This window comes from Fopius arisanus, unplaced genomic scaffold (assembly GCF_000806365.1).
Source record: "Fopius arisanus strain USDA-PBARC FA_bdor unplaced genomic scaffold, ASM80636v1 scaffold00012, whole genome shotgun sequence".
Lineage (NCBI taxonomy): Eukaryota > Metazoa > Arthropoda > Insecta > Hymenoptera > Braconidae > Fopius > Fopius arisanus.
This window is the reverse complement of record NW_011887751.1, coordinates 1,378,987-1,400,392: the sequence shown is the minus strand read 5'-3', so window position 1 is coordinate 1,400,392 and position 21,406 is coordinate 1,378,987. Positions and strand designations below refer to the sequence as shown.

At 37.2% G+C, this 21,406-nt stretch overlaps 2 protein-coding genes across 3 annotated transcripts in view; one reads left to right on the top strand and one right to left on the bottom strand.

The window, feature by feature from the left end:
• Positions 1 to 21,406, top strand: part of LOC105263052 (protein abrupt) — a 65,657-nt gene that overhangs the window by 29,441 nt on the left and 14,810 nt on the right. Inside the window, exons 6-8 of one of the 2 annotated variants that reach the window (XM_011299017.1) lie at positions 4,679 to 4,860; positions 12,186 to 12,405; positions 12,984 to 13,111. In XM_011299017.1, the coding sequence (XP_011297319.1) occupies positions 4,679 to 4,860; positions 12,186 to 12,405; positions 12,984 to 13,051 (470 nt within the window). In that variant the 3' untranslated portion in view covers positions 13,052 to 13,111. Of the gene's footprint in view, positions 1 to 4,678; positions 4,861 to 12,185; positions 12,406 to 12,983; positions 13,112 to 21,406 lie in introns of those variants that run through there. The other variant, XM_011299015.1, reaches the window with a different exon arrangement.
• Positions 13,355 to 14,389, bottom strand: LOC105263054 (sprT-like domain-containing protein Spartan). The gene is made up of 2 exons (XM_011299018.1): positions 13,551 to 14,389; positions 13,355 to 13,471 (listed from the first exon to the last, which is right to left on the bottom strand). Exons 1-2 carry the CDS (start codon positions 14,165 to 14,167, stop codon positions 13,435 to 13,437), a joined length of 654 nt encoding a protein of 217 aa, XP_011297320.1. The 5' UTR covers positions 14,168 to 14,389; the 3' UTR covers positions 13,355 to 13,434.

The following is a 21,406-nucleotide window of genomic DNA, read 5'->3' as shown; positions in this document are numbered from 1 at the left end:
CACCCGTGAGATTGTAAAACTCAGCTTCGGCTTCTTTCACAACTTAGCACGAGCCAAATAGTATATTGTGCACCAAGGGTGGAAAACCTTCATTCTAACCCGCATGTGTGTTACAGACTTGAGGCGAAGCTGAAGGATGTAAACGCGCGGGTTTGAATGTTCTGTTACCCTTCTTAGGTGTACATTGTGCTTTCCCTCATCACTACACGGAAAAATTCGATTTTTCTTCCTAAATGACGGGAGGAATCTGGGTTATGTCATCCCGAGTATCCTCAAAAACAATAAAAATCTGAGGGATAGAATATTTCTTTTATGTCATACGTGCCCGTAATCCGCGATGCTGCCGAGCGAAGCGAGCCCAATGATATAAAATAGTATACGAAACACGTGCGTTATGGGTTCTTTGACTTGTGGGATTGTAAAACGCGCCCTCGGCTCGTGTTACAACCCTCCCACGAGCCAAGAAATCCATTACGCACTTGTGGCATAATATACTATTCTCCCTGTCATTTGGGAGTAAAATCGAACTGTTCGTGTAGGTATGAGGCCCATTACGCACTTGTTGCGTAATACACTATTATACTATTCATTTTCAACAAAAAGTTTAAATGTAACGTTTTGGAACATATTTCTTTCCATTTCCAGAAGTAGTTCCATATGGTGAGCGGTGTTTAATTTCTTGGAGTATGAGTTCTGAACACTTTGGCTCATCCATATCAATTAAATATGATTGATCATGCCTGACAAAGAAATATTGCTGTAGCTAACTACAAGTAGAAATTGTAGAAATTCGGGCTATCAGGGCAACTCTGACGGTTGGGGGACTTTTTGTGGTCGATGCGTCCGTATAACTTACATTCCGCGTACCCGCACTGAGAAAAAAAAAATTTTTGCCAAGAATATTTTCTTCCCACAAGTAAATCTGGCGATCACTGTGTAAATACTCCCATAAGACTTACTAATGCCAAATATATTTTCTTGTGGTTAGTAAATATTCTTGGGTAAAGAAATTTTTTTTCTCGGTGCGTCCGGTTATGGGCGATCCGACGAGAGATCTCCGATCAACTAATTAATGAGCTATATCGGTTATTTTAAAGAAGAAACACTTTCCAAATTCGCCTGTTTCTAGAAATAGTATATTGCGCACCGAGGGCGGAAAGTCAGTGTTTTCCCGCCCGACGTGCACAGTCTATTTTTCCATGCCTGCGAAGGAAACTTCGTGTTTTGCTGTCTGAAGAACGGGAGGAAAGTCAAGACTTTCCACCCTTGGGAGCAACTTTCCACCCTAGGGCGGAAAGTATTCACTTTTCTCCCGCTTTTCAGCCAGCAAAACATGAACTTTCCTTTCCAGGCATGTTGCAAAATAGCATGTGCACCTCGGGTGGGAAAACTCTGACTTTCCGCCCTTGATACACAATATACTATTTAAAAACATCGTCAGTGGATTGTCAAATTAAAAAAAATTCCTGTTGCTGATGGTAAAAGTAATTTTTCCTAATATTCCCTAATTTTCTCTATCTTTATTAACATGTCTTTAAGTGCATTTTACGTGAAGTTTACAAAACGTAAATAATTTGCATATTTTAAATAAACGACGCTTGTTTAACCGTTATTCAAGCTGAATGTTAACATAAAGCACCATTTTGTAGATGAAATTTATAATTTTGTTTTCGCATAAATAAAAACGACATTTTATATACATCCATTGGAATGAAGTTCTGATGCGTTCTTCTGTCCGTGTATATGATCTACTGAACAATCGTTTCAACAAATTATGCTATTATCTATATCTATTGTTCGAAATAATTTCATATTGTTGTGCTACTTATTTTAATAAATTCAATGTTTTTGTGGAAAAATTTGAGCTAACCCATTCGGTGTAGATTAAAAAAAGTATTGACATCTGTAATTTTGGGGGAGCAATGAACAAATGAAGTCATAACTACCTTTTATTACTGACTATAGATTACACTAGGCAATCATGCGCGATGTCGCGCGCTCTTTTTCTAAGTGAGTGCTGTAGCGCGCAATAACATCCTCGTAGTCATGGAAATGATCAATCCATCCATCAGCCAATCAGAATACAAATAAAAAGTTAACAATCAAAACAATCATTCATTCTCAATCAACTTTATGATAAAGGAATCATGACGGCACATTTATATGAAAACTTTACACATATACACGGAGAGAAATATGCAATAAAAATCAAGTGTCTGTTTGGTAATCTGTAAGTTAAAACAGTAATTTTCATCAAATTGGTCTCTCCGTGTAGAAACACTGATATTCAATAAAACATGTGAGTATGTTAGTAATTTCTGTGGATAATGTTAATGAATTAATTGTAAAATTAATTTGAGAGTTCAGACATATAATAATATCACAGTGTGCTCGCTTCACCACTGGTGGGTGGCGGATAATTCTGTTCAGAGGTTCAATGGAATAATAACTCCGATGAATTGATAGAATTAGGTAAAAGCCGAGGGAACCTCTCTGAAATTTTTAATCCACTAAAATTTTGAAATAAAATTAAAACTGGAGATATCCACCCAGATCATAGACGATGGAAAATTAAAAAAGTATTCGACGTCCTGTGACGTCACAGCGAATCGTCTAATCGGGTTTTGGATTAGGTAGGACGAGGACCAGGATAATTCCTGGCATGATATTACAAGAAAAATTTCCTGAAAAAATGTATAGGAGATGGGGATTTAGACCCGAGATCTTGCAATTATGCATCGGGTGCTCTCCCAGCTGAGCTATCTGGCTATTTTTTCAGACTTCTCTTTCCCAGAAGTAGATGCAGTAGAGTCTCTGAATAAAATACCTCACGCTTGGAATGCTCGAGCCATTCCCCCACTATCGCCGCTGTAATTCGCTTGCTGGAAATTCGTGCCAGCTTATGTTCCATATAAGATACCTAGCAATAGAAAAATGTACGAATGATAATTCCCAGCACTTCAATGTTTCCTTTACGTGAGGTTATATTAGAGCAAGGCCAGAATGGAACTATTTCAAATTCTCGCGTTTGAACGATTATTAACCCTTTCTGGACGTTCTCATGAAAAGAGTCCACTTTGGTGGAATTAGACTTATCTATATGAATATCTGATTCAATTTCGAACATTTTAGGAGCGCCCATGTTCCTCTAGGTGAAACAACTGTACTATTATAGGACTTCACAGTTGAAAGTCCAAAAAATGTGGTTTTGAGAAAAATGGCATCAAAATTTAAGGTACTAATATCTTGAGTTCTACTTAGAAGATAAATAAATTATGGTTTGAGTACCTAGAACATACCCGTCTGAACATAAACCAGCGTTAATTGTGATTAAATCACAATAAAATAGTAAATAAACAAGTGGTGCCTTCTTTTGGAGATGCATTTTTCGGCGCAATAACTGATTTTTTTATTATTATTTATTCCCTGCGTCTAGTATTCGGATTTGTACATTGGATCTGCAGTAGCATCCGGACATAAAACAAGCGGAGCTACAATAACTCTAATCTGAGTTTGGTGGCATTGGGGAGGCTAGTTCGACCATCCGCGTACCCAAATCTAATCTAATCAATCTGCAGTAGCATGAGCGGACTTCCTGGCTAACCGTGCCGCATTTGCCGCTGTACACTGAGAAAAAAATTTACTTTAGCCAAGAATATTTACTAACCGCAAGAAAATATATTTGGCATTAGTAAGTCTTAAGGGAGTACTCACACAGTGATCGCCAGATTTACTGGTGGGAAGAAAATATTCTTGGCAAAAAAAATTTTTTTTCTCAGTGTACGCCATGCGCAGTCTCTCCTGGTGACCGAGGGAAACCACGGAAAACCTTAGCCGGCACGGTGTCCATCAACCAGCTTCATCGGCAAATAACATTTCTTAATGACTTCCGTTCGACGGCTTCCAAAAGATTGAAATTCCAATGCCCTAAGATGAACTCAGACCCATGGCTCACAGGTCGCGTCGCTCGGCCAAGCGATTTAATCAATTCAACCACTGTCGGCGGTTGTCAAAAAATGATAATCATTATAATAACTATGATTATTATATGATCTTCAGAATCTATCAAATCCCAATAAATATAAAATACAACAGATATTACTTGAACTCATATTCCTCTCGACTGTAACAAGAACATTAGTTACTTCCCTCAGTAGTCCTATTCACTAAATACTTAATATTCATCAATCTTTTCAATTTTTCTTCAATGAAACGAAAATAATACTTTCAATGAAGATAGAATTATGAATTATTTGCGGGATTCGCGGAAGAAGATACTGGACATTGTCCTGAAGTCATTAAAAAAAATTGAAGAATTTGGATTAAAACCTAAAAACTGCGGTTATGTTAAAAACTAAAACCAACACAGTGGACCCCTCTGATGCGGACGTCCACATTTCTTAACGATATAGATAAGGTAAGCTCATTAATATAACCATTCAAACCGTTGAGCCCAAGGTATTCTATTTCAAGACTCCATTTACGAATTTTTCTCCGCTCGAGCGATGTACACTGTGAGGGTTGGCAAATCACGACAATTTTCCTCACCGGTTCCTAGGTTATTGTATTCGGAGATTCCACTGTACCAGAACTGAATTGATATGTTTTCCCTCGACAAATAACATAATTCAGTTTTTGATAGAAAATGTGAGAAGTTATTGTATTTTTTTCTCATCAGGTAGAAGAGTTCGTCGTGGCAGGCCACGGCTGGGGACTTCCCGGGGGAGACAGATGTCATCGGGTCATGGCAGTTCACCATCTAGAAATGAGTGGTTACCACCTGGTCCTCTTGATATGAGCACGACACCGCCTGCATTGCCCGCATTCCGAGGATTCGAGGAATCCTCCAGCGACGGAGTGGTAAGTTACAGAAATCGATTCAATTTTAGGAGTTTGCTATTTCTATTTGTGACTCAAACCAACTTCACTGTTACAAAAAAAAAATCAATTTCATAGACAGTTAACTGATCATTTTCAGAACAGTAGCACTGTCGGTTAAATTTGCAGAATGCATTTACCAGAATTTTCTGGTTTCCTGTCCATTTTCCGGGGCAGAAAGAACGAAAATTTATAGTTATGTTTAATTTTTCCACAAAATTCTGAATTTTCAATGCCAAGATGTTCTGAAATTCTAATGAAATTGCGGTACGATAAAAATCCCAGGAATTCGCCTGTGAGAATTAATTTTCCGCGTCATGACGCGTTGAGCGAACTGAATGCAAAAAGAGAAAACATTCTGGGACGGATCAAGCTTACTCTAGTTGTTGAGAACCATCAAGTAAAGTTCAAAATTTTCATTATTGCTCCCATCCTGAATCGTCTCAAATGCATCTCAGTCGATCCTTGATAATCCATCAATGACTTGATGTTTGGTGTCTATCCAATTGTTAAAATTGGCAACATCCTAAAGAATTGAAATGGTTGTGAAATCTGAAGATAAGCAATGAGATTTAAATTCCATTGCTCATCTGACCATCCGAGTATTGATATCAACGAGGTTCTTGATGAACTACTAGATTATCTTAGCCTCAACTATGTCCAAATGTTGTAAATTTGTATCCTTCCACAACTGGCAAAATGGATGGTCTACCCATGAAACTGGCGAACATTCATCTTCCGTGGCATTAAACCTGGACCCAGCATCTACATCACTCAACTGACATACGTAATGGAATTATGATGCAGTACAGTTCCTAATCCACGATCAGTCCCATCAAAATACAGAATGAAAGACTGCTTGAAGTCTGCCGTGTAAAAGGCCAGGAGCGGATAATTGTTATTCCAACTCATTAAAAAACTCTTGCTGATTTGCTTCCCGGTATCATTCAGTACTGGAGCTCGTCAAATTGAATGGGATCACCTATTGATACTTCTCTGACTCTTATGACTTCTGAAGAAATTAAGGATAAGAATAAATTTAAGAATATCCAAGTACTTCAGATCATTTCTGTTGGAAGAAATCCAGTTCAGGGTTCATATATACATAGGGTCAAATAATTATTTGAAGGTAGTTTAAATCTTAGTTTCCAGCCATATTTTTGAGAATTTTTCAATTATAAAAGGACATTTAGCACATGGTTCAATAAAAGCAATACACTCGCATCGTAATCCCACTATTGGGTATGATGAAGCGTTTGTATGATCATACATATGATTTGTTGCCTATATCTCCTAGGTTTTTCAAGGTATTGGAAAATACAATTCGCCTGGAAAATACAGGAGAAAAATTCAATTGAAATGCTCTCGATCTATCCGGCGGCCATGTTGGATGAATTGATTTCGCGACTAGAAATTGGATTGAAGAGGTTACATAACACACCCGTTCAGGGTTGCCGAAGAACAATTTAAATTTAAATCAACGTGAGTCAAGTGCAAAACTGAATAAAATTTTGCTAACAATATTTATCAAAGAAATGTCCGAGAGAAATTATTTAGCAATAAAAAAACGAGAAACATAAGATGGTGGTAAAATTTGGAGAACGACGGAAATGTCGCCTTTATAAAAGTTGTTGACTTAAACAAACTACTGGCATATCCTTAAGTAATCTCATTATTTGCATCGCATGTAGGGCAGATGAAGAGAACACAAGCAATTGCTTGAGGTCCCTCGTGGAGACTCTAGATAATTTCCGTGCATGCGTGATGCTGTCGAGTTTTCCTTCGCCTTCCCCGTACAATTGAAACCATTCCTCAGTGTGTCCAGAAGTTTTACACTTATAACAGATCAAGGTGTCTGATTGATGATAGCTTTTCGCAAATTGTCTCAAACCTCCCTAGTGGTGATATTCATAAGCTCGAAAGTAATCAGTTGATGAATTGGGAACATTTGGAGCTCCTGTTCTAGCTGCAGGGTTATGAAGAGTCCTTAGAGAATAAACTTCCTTAGTGAAGATCGAGGCTGAGGGTCATAAAATCGTTCAGATCATAATTACTCTTATCAAATGCATTTATCTAAGTACTAGTTTCTTTATCATTATTCTTTTGAAAATGACCAGATTCTACATTATCGATGGATTAGGATTCGTTTTTAGTATTCACCAAAAAGTGATTTTTATCGGTTGGTAACCAAAAAACTAACCAAACTAGGAACAATTTCATTCATCATTATTGTTCATCATTATTTGTCTATATACAGAGAAGATCATGAAGATCGGAAATATATTCTTCATAATAGATTTTCTGCTTGGCCTTTCGTAGAGGTATATCTGAGTTGTTTCACGTAAGGGAGGGTGGGGCAAAAAGGTGAAATTTTTTGTTTAATTGCTGATAGGATAATTATAATTATCCTCTCAGCAATTAAACAAAGCTATAGGATATTTTTTTTTCGCTTACTTGTCAGCAAGTTGTTTCCGATAACTTAAACGTGTTATGATCATTGCTCGACCTGATGTTCTGGGTTTCCTAGACGTTCGAAGCTTACAATAACCCTAGTTGATCTTAGGCCGATTCGAATTTCACAGCCTCTAGAAGATGAAACTTTTCTACTTATTCTTTAAGATATCTGTTATCTTTTTATTCTTCTCGTTTTTATTTTCTCAATATCTTCTTTAATAACAAAGAAATCGCCCACTTAAATCATAATTTTGTAAATACAAATTTTATACAATGACGTTGTTATCCAATCAGCAATTTAAAAAACATTTTACGGGTCCATTTTGCTCCTTTCTCTTCTATAAGTATTCTTCTCGAATATTTCTGCTCGGGAGGAGTTACTAATTATCTGTGAAAACATCCCACCGCCGAGGACGCTAACTATCTCGAGACCTCTTTCACCTATCTGATGTCCACTCTAACCTTAAAGATACAAGCGATCTCGTCGTTAACTAAAGCCTACGTTACTAACTCTAAAATTAACCCTGAAATGCGTACTCGAGTCTACGGAAGTCGACTCGGTTTGCAACCCATGTCAGCATTATGTTTTCCACCGAAGATATTGTCCTCTTGAAGGAAGAAGCGAATCCGCGTTGGAACCTAAAATAATTCATGCATTCTCTTTGTGTTCAGAATTCTCTCCAGACAACGTAGTCTTTACAATCCATGAAGGATTATACGTATTCGTAAACAAAAATAATCCGACGGCACAACATTAAACCCGTGAATCAAGAACAACCGAATCAATTGAAAACAAAAGAACGGAGACTGATTGCAGAGAAGGAGTTGTATATCGAAGAAAGGAATTAATCTTAAATGGAAAGAACGAATCGCAAAAATAATGGTGAATGTCTTGTTCAGCCCCACCAGACCACAATAAAAATAATGATCCGCCTCGAAAATGATGTAATAGAAAAATTAAAGAGAAAACTATTTATTCTTCAAATCCAAATTGAATGGTAGAAAAGTTGTGACTATCTCTGGAAATCGTCTCGGAATACTAAAATAAATTAATTAAAAAGATGATTGATTTATTATGAGCCGTGATTGAATGAAACACATTGAATGAAATAAATTATGGAAATATTGGGAGACGAGGATGAATAAAGGTTAATCCTGATATTGTACAATCCTGTCAATGTTGACCACTTCGGCTTCGAAATGAGGTCAGCTGTGAATGCGATAAACTATATATCATGCTATTTATTTCTTATATTAGAACATTGTTTTCAATCATACTGCAGTTTAGAATAAAGAACCAGAATTTTGATTTGATTGACAGCAAGTCATGTGGGTTCTACTATCGAATTCCCATTTCATTCGATTGCTTTTAAGCTATAGCTAATTATGAACAACAATATTAATCAAATCAAGCTGTTCTTTAGATTTTTCAAGGTATTCGCGAAATGTACAAAAAATCGATATTATTGACTGGTCTCTGCCATCATTCTCAGTCCAATGCTTTATAAAATACGAGCGAATAGAATGAAAACTCCAGGTATATATATAGTCTAACTCCACCGTAAATATATATAATTGAAACTATAATTTCTTTGATATTAGCCAAGAAAAACCTCCTGAAAAAGACAAGGCAAGTGAACAGAGAAAGTGAGAAAGAGCCAATACAGGCGGAAAGATAAATACACCGTTGTAATTCCGTGCAGGTCCCTCATTTGTCACTGAAGTTCTTGAACCCCTCCCGTCTCTCTTCTATCACTGTCGACACGCCGACTGAATTATATTATTTTCAATAATTTGAATAACTACAAAAGGGAAGGGGTGGGTATGGTACTCGTCGGATTAAGGCAGCGATATTAGGTGGTTAGATGAGGTGAGGCAATACATGTGGTGATTAATTGATCTGTGCGGGATTATCATAAAAAAACTAACATCTTTCTGTGGGTCCATTGTCTTCAGTGTATCAACATGTGATGTCTTTGGGGCCGTCACACCGCCACGTCCTCGTCGTGGCCCTGGATAACACAGAGAGCGGTGTACTAACTAACATATTTCCTAACCTAATCGTTTTCTCTCAAGAACGGGTTCCAGAACCTGAAGGAAGAATCGGAAATCAAGACACTCCACCACACAACTTATAGCATGGTTTGGTGGGGTTAAACTAGATATTTACCAAATTCCAAAACTATGCTGAACATTGTATGAGGCTTCAAATGCACAGGAAGGAACTGCAGTTAGAATGTTAATTCTGTGATGTTCGAAGAATCATCTTGAAGATGTTTCAGTGCTCAATCCACCAGCAATATTGCCGAGGTATACCGAGTCGTTTGACGTTTTCAAGTATGGAAGGCTAAGAGTGGAATCCATTTGTTCCAATCTGTTTAATTGACATTCACAAATTTACCAATTCCGTGAAATCACTTATGATTATTCTATTTAACCGTTCGACCATCCGTTTAGATTGTGGATAAAGAGGAGTTGTGCTAGTCTTCTGAATTGCTGTCTAAGCAGTTGGAATTTGGTTTGACTGAATTGCCTTTGAGAGAAGATAAATTTAATGCAATGAGCTATTTAACCTAACTTATTTGACCGGCATCTTGAAGGAAGTAAGCCATTTCAAGCATGTATGGGCCATTTGAGTGACGAATTTCAGGTCCAAAAAATAATGAATCAGTAATGAATGTTGTGCATTACCAAGAAATTTGCTGTAATAAGCAATTACTTCATCTCAGTCGACTTGTAATCGTGAAAGGGTAGCATCTGTCGTGGATGGAAAGAGAAATTAAAATTGGAGTTAATTGAGAAACATCTAATTTATAATCAGATGACTAGTTAAGAGGAGTTCTAAGATTTTACGGAGAGGTTCAACAATGAATATCAACTCTTTGACAAATTAACAATAATGAGAGGATAGTGCAAACGTTTTGCTGGCTGGAGTTGGCTATTCAATGATCGCTGAAACTTTCTCTGGAGAACAACGAATTTCGACGTGAGTGACCAGACGACTTGAGAAGGAAATTTCTTCCTGTTTGCCGATTCCCCGAGGAGTGTCTATCGCAGATGGTATGAAGACTCTGCAAATGTTCTTTGAATGATCGATCCACAACGAAAATGTCGTCAACATACACCAAACAAATTTTACAAATTGCATTTTTAACAATTGAACTAATCACTCGACAAACGTAACATGAACGTTCTGTCATCCAAAAAGCAGAACTTAGATTTTCCTAAACTCATTTTCAATGGAAGATACCATATTTGAGGAAGGAATTGGCACAGCTGGCGCTAGTAAGTGAAAAGACGATTCAAGATGAAAATTTCGACATAGTCATCAGTTTCGAGACGATAGCGGACGATATTTTCAATTACTTTGTGTTTATCCGTTGGGGTCAGCTCTCATTACTGCCTATCTGCCTACACACATACTAATTCAATATAAACCTATGTGTGTGTATATACAGGATAATCTCGGGATTATCTAATTAGGCTTAATTATCTGGAAGTTGGATCGGGTTAATTGAATAACATCGAGTCAGTAGATCAATCAATGGGGGAAAGGAAGAGTAAAGAGTAAGAGTTGTAGACATGGCTGCCGTTATAAATCCAGTGGCTTCCTGGGAGAATTTCCTCTTAGTCAAGAGCGACTCTCCTCAGTTTTATTTTAAGTGAAACAAGCCTGTAGTCCTTGATACCCCTGGACGAGTTCTAGATTTTACCTGGAACCCCGATAGCTTGTTTTTCTGAGCACTAGTTTATTCGGATATTGAACGAGTAAATTCGGGGTCAATCTTTATTTGGAATACACATCTTCAGTCTGGGATAGCTATGCCAGTTTGGCTTTTTTCAGCTGTCGAACGGGGGTTCGAGGATTTATTTAGGACGCATGCCGTATCAAAGAACAATAGGGACAGACGATTCGTTACAACAGACACCCGTTGACCTTCGTCGATTGGAATACATACACATGAAATTTTCATTCGAAATATTGAAGCTACAGATTGAAACATCAAAACCTGTTCTCGACAATATTGTATTTTGTTAAGTTGAAACGGTACGACGAAATTAAATATCGTCTCGCACATCTATCGATTTTTGATTATTCATACCGTTGGTTTTTTGGTTTCTCAATAGCACATTTGAAAATTGAGAATTAATGGGAAAATTAGAAAGATTTATTATACTTGAAATGTCGATACATTCACGAAATTTCAGTGAGACTGCGCGTTCCACATTTTATTCAGTGTAATGGGTTCAAAGTAATACCGCAGAATTTTCAACGATGAGTACTTTTTCTTGTAAAAATTATATCGAGGATTATCCTGTTCCCCTTCCTACCTAATTGAAATCATATCCAACGACTCCTTTGACGTCACAAAAATGTGGGAAATGTAAAAAATGGTCTCTCAAATTGCGGACTTGTACAATTGATTGATGATCGATGGACCTTTTATCAGCAGTCAACTACCGATCGATCAACCGTTGACGAATGATCAATAGCTAGTTAATAGCTGGTCAAAGGTTGATTATATATTAGTTGCCTGTTGATCGACGATCAGTCGTTAGTTGATCACGAACTAACAAACGATTATCGAATGACAGTCGATCAAGGATCGATCGTTAGTTGATTGTTGGTCAAACGTTTGTCAAACGATAGGCGAGCGAGCATCATTCTAGTCAAATGATAGCAACATTTTCCATTTGGGAGTTGAGTATTTACGGGATTTCCAGATTAAAAATTTGGAATATGCGAAACACAACAGAAATTGTTCCATAAATGTTGAAGTATGTTGCCTCTAATATTGACTATCAAAATGCCGAGCTATTTCTACACTAACACGTTACCCTCATTTTTACAGGTGCATTTGGGCGAAGGTATAGCTGTGTGTGAGGAGCAATTGCGAGCTGTGAAATGGAGCGACTACAGAAAATTAACTAGGGGTCTTGCAGCAATACTTTTTAGCCCAACGGAATTAGCCACCTGCTCCGTTACAGGACAACGATGGAGTAGAGCTGGTACAGCAACTGAGAGACCTGTCAAACCTGCACTTGATCGAGCTAAGGTTCAAGCCATTATATGTAAGTTTTTGTTTTTCTACGAATCACTGATACTTTCATTAAAGTTTTTCCTTACCTCAAGTAACGAAGCGAAATGAATCCATTGGGTGGACAAATATTGATTGATTCCTTTACGAGATCCATTAAACGTAACGAAGTGATGGGGAGACAATTCCCCGGTTAAATTAAGTACCTAGTTGTTGACGCAATTACAGTGTCTAACCAAAAGGAGTTGGTTGATCCGGCGGGGGGGGGGGGGGGGGGGGGGGGGGGGGGGGGATTCTCCTGAAATAAGTGGATTTCATGATATAATTTTTCGTGTAAAATTATATCGATATATATTTTTAAATTAATCTACAACCCTTTCCAATAATTCTTGTGACGTCACATGAGGTGATTTTGTTCCACACGGAGAGACATTTATGTAACATTCACCCAGATGTTGTTCAATTCTGTAGCGTAATATCAATTCAGGAATTTTTGAACCAGAAATTGAAGTTAAAAGAAATATTGAAAAACAAAGAAATTCACAATGTTTAAAACAATCATCGAGATTTCAATTAACAATATTTTTATAATAACAAATGTTGAAATTTCAGACTGTAAATCATTAGAAGCACGAACTCCCAGAGAAGTTATAAGTCCGAGATTGAAAACTTATAGGTAACACCATTCACGTCCAAAATCGCAAATAAATAAACCCCGGTCGGTACTGTCACTATTAAGGATGAAATACGTCAAACAACAAAGGAAGAGAAAAGTCATTCACATAAAATTTTTTAATATAAATCTATGAAATACAAACTCATATGGAAAAATATTACATAAATGTACATCTATAAATTTATTGGAAAAAGCGGGGAAAATATCTGAAAATGACTAAAATAAGAAAGTTGAAAATCCTATTCCAAGTTGTCCAACCTAAATCAAATACGGATACTACTCATCAATCAAATACTACTCATTATTACATTTTTTATTATATTTATTAATTTGATATAATTATTACTATCAAATAAGCCAAATAAAAAACAAACATAATGCAGGTAGTTAGCGGGTGAGGCCACATGGACGAATCTCAGTTCCCCTAAAAGAAACAGAATTCTTTCGTTAGATCGGATTTACTGAAATAAACTAAAATGTCAGATAATATCCTCATTACTCACGTTAGGATGAAACTACCGCCACATGACTTATCATGCTCATCATACCAGGGCATGAAGATCAAGTTACTCAGTGGCCGACTGATTGTGCGCATAACCTTTTTACCACACCGATTACATTCAAACTTCTTTTTAAGACTCGCTGGCTCCAATCTATCCCAGTCTACGTCCCCGTCATCCAAAAGATCACAATTTAATCTCTTATTTAATTCCTTCACCTTCTCCTTGAAATCTGGCCCATGTTTACCGTTCTCCAGACGGGAACACCCAGTAATATCCAAGTAAGCGTGGATCATCTCGTGTAAGAGGACCCGGATAAACACGGAACGACATAACCCTCGAGTCAAAAGGCATTCTTGTATAAACACAATTTTCCGAAGGAAGTCTGTATGACCAAAGCAACCCTTCCTGGTTTTCGTCCAAACGAAAGTGTATCCTCTAACGGCACCATCAAAGAACTCTTGGTTAAGCGTTGACACCAAGGGTGAGAGGGGTGGCTTATTACCAAGAGCCAATCCCACGAAGGGCAGTAAACCCTGAGGAATCGGGGCACCCTTAAATCCGCCTTCATCCAATCGAAACAACATAACCTTTAATTCTTTGGCACCTTTTCGTGACATCTCGAAAGAAAGACGACCAGTAAGCCCACCTAACCTCTAAATTAAACCGTTTCTCACAAAACACTTTTCCAGATCAATTATTCTCATACAGAATAGAATAAAATAACGATCAGGAGCGGGAACAATGTCTATTGACTTGTAAATAAAGTTTTTAAAACACAAAGGGATTTTAGTTTTGGGCAAACAGATTGGCGAGGCAAGGTACGGCACACCGACAAAACTGTTGCTACGATGGCGCTGCAGGCGTTGAAAGCTGAAAAGCATTGGGAGATTGCCCCATCTGCGAACAGTTGACAATTGAATCGCACGTGATTGGTTACCGGCGAAAAATTTTTAAAATGTATTAATTCGACCAGTCCGGAAACACCTGTGGAGTTGCTAATACCTTGATGGAGTGATATCGCGAAATGGATCTGCCACTTCGATCCCTTTTGTAATAGTTTACGTGTGATCAATAGTACCTATAGCGATTAGCCAAAAATCAATTGTGATCGGATTGAAGTGGTCAGGGGGTTATTGAAAAAAAAAAATTGAATGTAGCGGTAGCTCTTGCATTTTAATGGGTAAAATGGTCCCTCTTTATTTTTATACTTTCATAGTTTTTCGTAGGGGCGTGGTAAAACGTATCGCGCCCGTAAAATGGACTCCTTATCTCCCATTCTATAGGTTTTTTTTTCTATTGTCTTCCAATTGTGAAAGCAATATTCTCATTGGCTGGCTATCGATCAAGATTGAGCGTAGCTCTTCCTCCAAAATTTACATGGAGTTATTCATGCAGACATTAATTGCTTTGGAAATGGTTATGGATTCCCAATTTTGATCAGTATTGATCAATTTGATTAACCACGATTACATTCATGGTGGTGGTTATTATGAGATCTGTTTCTTTGCCAATTTGATTGAGGATAGAAAGCTGAAAACGGCCCTTAGGGAAGCCGATGAGCAGGTCAAAAGATCATTCTACGCAGTTTCTTTTAAATTCTCAATATATTTATTATAAAGATCATTGAGCTGACCACAATTGAGTCACTTTTAAGAAAAGTACATGAGTGGATCACATTTGAAATTGATAGAGCAGTACTAAATACTTAATAGTAAATTTCCGAAGAGAAGGATTAACGAGCGGTTCCGAGAAAAAGAGACCGTATACACACTTTAACGAGAGATAGGCAAATGGTAGCTATCAGTAGGCCACGAAGTGGGAGACGATCTCATTTTAAGAGATCACATGACTCGAATATATTATCCGTATGGGATAAAAATGAGCTGTCCAGGATGTGGCGCCTCAGATATCAAAAGTAATAACCGTTGGTGATCTGTGATGAGAGATGATAGCTGCGTATAGTGCGAGTGTCTTTGCTGGGTGGGCAGTGTGTGTGAGTCTGTGTAGGGGCCTGTCAGCTGATAGGATTTCCAACAGGTGGAACAGACAACTCAACAACCCCATTAAAATTTATATTTTTACCCCACAGAGAATCAATTGGCTTTCTTTGATAAATTCTTACAAAGAACAGATTCAACGATATGCGCAGCGTCTTAATATTATCTGGAATGATTACAAATGAAGAGAGGAGCATTAAACAATGGTCATTTTTTTAACACAGTTGCTAATTAGCTACGAAAAACGGGGGTATGAGGATATTAAAAAGTGGAAGTGAGTATCTAGCGAAACTAACTTATTAAAATCAGTTATTTGGTTGGCTGTCATCGTCACCGATGAGCATGCGCCGCACTTCGTCTTCATAAAAGTTGTAATATACATATTCATCGGTGACTATTGGAATGATGATCGAAGGCAAACGAAAGAAACTGCATTCGTTTAATGATGCTTTTTAAGACAAAAAAGATGGAAACAATCATGAGTGGCAGGAGGTCCGTTTGACCCACCCTGTGCCCTGTTGAACGAATTCGAGTGGATGTTTTCGAGGTTCAGGGCGAGTCATTTGAGTGGTAAAAATAGTTGAGGAAGGACTTTCGGCTTAAGGGATCCATTCGACTATCACCTCTCCGAATTAGAAAAAAATCAAGTATGAATATTGTCAATAAATACTGCATTAAGGCCATATCAAATTTAACTGACACTTAAAACTGGTCACGAAACGTCATTGGAATGCCGATGAGAGCACCAAGCTGATAGTGTGTTAATCCTTACTCTGTAAAGACCTCATCGTGAGTACACGCTTAAGAGGTCATCAGTATATTTTGAGAACGTAGGATGGGGGTAAACTGCAAAGGCTTCGGCTCAACTGTTTGTTAATAAATAATAATACATGAATAAATTAGAGTACTCATATGAATGACGCGATTTATCGTTTTTGGCAACAGTTACACATTTATGACGATAGAAAAAAAAAACAGTTTCACTAGTTGGAATTGATTAAGAAACGAAATACTTTTGTGATAACAAAGTATTTGTTGGTGTTGATTTTCATAGGATTGGCGTCGATCGTGGCGGTAAAACGCTGCAGTTATCCGTATGATGCGAGTGAAATTCCAATAGTTTTATTAATAATTATGTCTATTCTATTTGGGTTTTTGTGTTGTATTTACGGTATCATGGGTCGACGGCCGCTCAGAAAACCTTGGCCGGTACGGCGCCCGTCAACCAAGCTTTAAGGAAGAATGATTTTCCCAGCATTTCTCGATGGTTCTTGGTGACTTTCATTCGACGGTGTTCGAAAGATACTAATGCGTTGGGCTGGACTCGAGCCTGTGCCATACGGGTCTCTTCATCCAGCCGAGCGGTTCAACCAATTCGGCCACCGTCGTCGGTTTTCAATTTCAAGTACCAGATTCCGGAGGGTGTCCAACCTGTTCATCTTTGAAAATTTGCTTTTAGCATTCGACAATTCGACAAATGCATGGGGATTGAAAAGTGATTGAGCAGCGTTAAATACCAATCTCGAGAGCAAAAATTGAAGAATATTTATCAGCATATTTCTAAATTTTTCATGAGACGGAAGATAAATTAATAAAATAACGTCCTAGTGCTCTTGGGGTTGGGGGAAGCTAAAGAAACCTTGGAAGATTTTTCTTTGCAATAGGATCCAACGAAAGGAAGTAATGTTATCGATTATAGTACAATTTGACATTGTTAAATGAGAATAATATTTTTTAATAAAATTTCAATTGTAAATTTAGTTTCGTATTCGAATTCCCAATAATCTTTCGAATCGCCCGCGTAGCCGAATGCCGCGCATGCGTTCGCTACCGTTGATCTTTGTTGCGAAGTTTCACTGCCGTTCCAGCTCAGAATTCCAACCTGAATGAGAAATTTTCATCAGTTTTGTCCAGAAAAATCTTTTTTTTTTTACACAAAACAACGTACGGAACCCTGCAAGATCCTTCTTGTAGTAACTGTCTACTAGAAAATGCGTTAGTTACACTTCTTTCATATTGTTGATAACGTCAATTTTCGATTAAAATGACAAGCTCATATGGGCCTCTATGTAAGCCTTTTTTTAATTAAGAAGTTGACGAAATCTATGTTCAAAGAAATTCTGAAAAAATTCTAGAAGTTGTGAAACTGCTTAACCAACTACAGCGATAAGTTTCATTGCTCTGACATACTGAGAAATTTTCTATTTTTTACTGATGACCCCCCTTAGAATATCCAAGTAGTTGGTTCAACTCTTTTCCACAGCGATATTTGATTTTTCCCCAAAATCTTACATCCTTCAATACTAAATAATTCTTTCCGGAAATTTCTCTAATAAATACTGTTAACAAAATGTTATTCAGTTTCGAACTTGGCTCACGTTGGTCGAAATTCGAATGATCCTGCGAGAAGACTGCACTTCTACTGCATATAACCTCTCAAATTGAATTCCACTAATCATTGGAACGGACTGATGCCGGACATCAGGAACCTGCTAAATCAGACTATCCAATACAGCCACCGGACAAATTCAGGGCATTTGATGTGTCTTGTGAATTCGTCCGGAAACTTAATTCGCCAACACCTTAAAAAAACTAGGAAATATAAAAAATAGGTTATTCAAGGTTATATGGCCAAACAAATGCTCTAACTGTTAGAGTCTAACATACCCAATGGATGGTTTAAAATTCGAGTGCACTGCCTTTATGGAGACTATATCTTAAATGTCACTGTTCAAACCAAAAATTCGCGGTAAAATACCCAGAAACTAATGTAGTGCCCGAGATGCATCATTCATTAAGATATGCTATGAAGCTATTTCTCTGATGATGCGGATAATATGAACATACTCAAAGTGGCCCATGTAAGCAAAATCAAGTAATATTTTAAAATATCAATTGATCCGAATATCCGTGGATAACGTCCACGTATATATTCATCATAATGTGGGTCACTGGGGTGCAGCGTCGGCACTTCACTCCGTTGACAACTACGGCCTTTACGCACACTTGGGACTTCACCCGATATCTTTCCAGGTATACAACAAATCTATGGCACTTGTTGCAATCGAACGTACGATGCTTTGTGAAATCATTGCCTCTGGGTCAGTCAGTCGTTCAAGTACTAATTCGACGACTGGCTAAAGTTGCTCCTTACAATTTATATTTGCCTGATACCTTCAGGACCGGACAAGGTCTTTATTGATTTAATAAATCGTCAAATCATTAAACGAGTCGATTCTCCCTGATAGATATTAATTTGCAATAATTATGTGCTTGTAAACTATTCCTAGAACCTAACTGCTTGGGTCTACATTATGCTCAGAATGGACCCAGATAAAATGAACATTTGACTAAGCTGTATGAATCCTGAAAAGAATTTCTTCGAACAAAAATTGTCTGAAGTACTTGGATACTCATAATTGTCAGAGGAATTACATCGTTTGTAGTTCATAAGAAATATTCCAGGGAAATTGCGGCAGTAATTTGGTAAATTCCAAACATTTGAATGCAAATATCTAAAAATTCTAAACTTTCGTGATTAGTCATAAGTCAGAGAAATAGACCAAATTCTTTGGAGCGTGATGACAAACCCGGAATCTTCGTTGAAAACGTTCCATATTACCTGAAGAACTCTGGAATATCTCTTTCAAAACTCTAACTCAAGGACTAATCACTTTTCCCCGTAATAGCTATAAGAACGTTTAACATCGTCGAATTCCACCAATATTAATGTCAAGTTATGACATTGAAATCATTGAATTTTTCATTAACAATTTCAGCCCTATTATCCCGACATAACACTTTCAAGGAGGTATAGATCACCTCAACAATGCCCTTCAGTTGTTCGGCTTTAGTCTTAGCACAAAATGTTTGCTTCAAACTGAAAGTCAAGGCCTATAATAATGCGTGACCAATGGCGTTTTCTTTTTGAGGACCGTCAACGATATATTGCATTGCGAAAGATTTTTGTTAATGAGTCGTTTACTTGAGAGAATTATACACATTTTAAAAAATTTCACCGATTGACTATTTTCGTGGCGGTTTTGATTAGATTCTGATAATAATCATCATATTGGTATAGAGGATGATTATGGGGGATTATTCTTGGATAAATTCTAATGATTATTATTCATTTTCATTAAATACAGAATTTTCTTAGGTGAAGAAACTGACGAAATTTTTTCATATTGATAATTATTGATCGAGTTTACTCAATCCAATCAATACCAACATCATCACCTTCTAGAACAATATAATTGTTATAATAATTTGACAGTTAGAGAATAGTCTATTATGCAACAAGTGCGTAATGGATTTTTTCTCCATAACGCACGTCTTTCGTACACTATTGCATGCCATTGGGCCCGTAATCCGCGACTCTACCGAGCGAAGTGAGATTGGAAAATGGACAATTTATATCGAATCGAATTGAAATTCTCGAAATCATGAAGCCACCATTCCGTATTGGTCCGCCTAAAGTGGCGCGAGATTACAAAGTCGTAACTCTCTTACAGAAATCGTTTCATATCCGCGCGGTGGCGCGCGGTACGGCCTCGTATAAAAAAAATATATATACATGTTCATTTATCGGAGATGAAAAAAAGAAAATTTTGGAAAAAATTGTTAAATCGGTTAATACTTACGCCAGTTACGGTCTTAAAAGCAGAAAAAAATCATAGCGGAGTTCGGGTATCGTCAAAAAATCTAAAAAAAAATTGAATGTTCATCTAATGATGTCCACAATATATGAAAAAATTGGCGATTCAATCGGTTTGATCCTCGTTGAGTTCACTCTGAATACCCCATATTGTTAAACAGTTTTATTCGTAATCAATGAAACACACACAGATCTTTAGTAAAATTTCCAGGGATTTATGTGATTATTTTTTCCGTCCAAACTTCAGCGAATAGAATTGCACTATTCGACGAGGCTACTCGGTATTATACTTAATATCTCTCAAATATTTTGTCTCTTACCTATATTGAAACAAAAATCTGTTGGATCGGGTTAACCGCTGATTGAAATTGATAGATTAAATTCAATGTGTTATTCATCGAGTAAAACATCTTTTTCAATCTTTCTTTTTTATTGAAATATCTTTTCTCATCTTTTGGATATAGATTTCGTCTGATGGTGCAATTTTATCTCCTGAGATTTGAACGAAAAAAATTATCCCCCGAATAGGACTCGAGCTTTGAAATTAATCCGAATATTTCCATCTAAGTTCCCGGCAAATAAACGAGCTTGTCAACTTTTCCAGAAAGATTTCAAATTTTTAAATTGGAAAATATGACACGTTCACTTTTTTGCAACGGTCGTATTGGGAAATATTCGATAATTTTGAAGCTTTCGTGGTATATCAAAAGTGATTATTCCCCACAAGCAAATGTCGACCAATAGGGGGATTTGAGCGATAATAGCGATAGTTTTCGGCTGTCGCTAAGCAATGAATAAACTGTTTTTTCACAGAATTTCAGCATGAAACAGTTGAAAATGAACGAAATCAAATTGAAAACAATTGGCATTTGTGGAAATGAATGAGAAAAAAAACGATCGACAGATGCGAAATCCCAGCTTCCATTGATCGAAATTTGATTTGGGGGAATAATGGAGCTAATACCCCTCGTATTATAACTGGAAATTTCCTCTCTCAGCAAGAGAGAAATTCGCTTATTTGATAATAATTTAATTTAATTCCCAGTGCTGACACAGGAATGCTTCCGCGATTAATCCTTCCCCCATTTTGGCACTACCATTTTACAGAAAATTTCTCTACATGCAGATGGGCTACCATCTGCTGAGTATTATGAATAACATGAAAAATGGGAAAATTGAATACTTGAATGAAAATGGCTGCT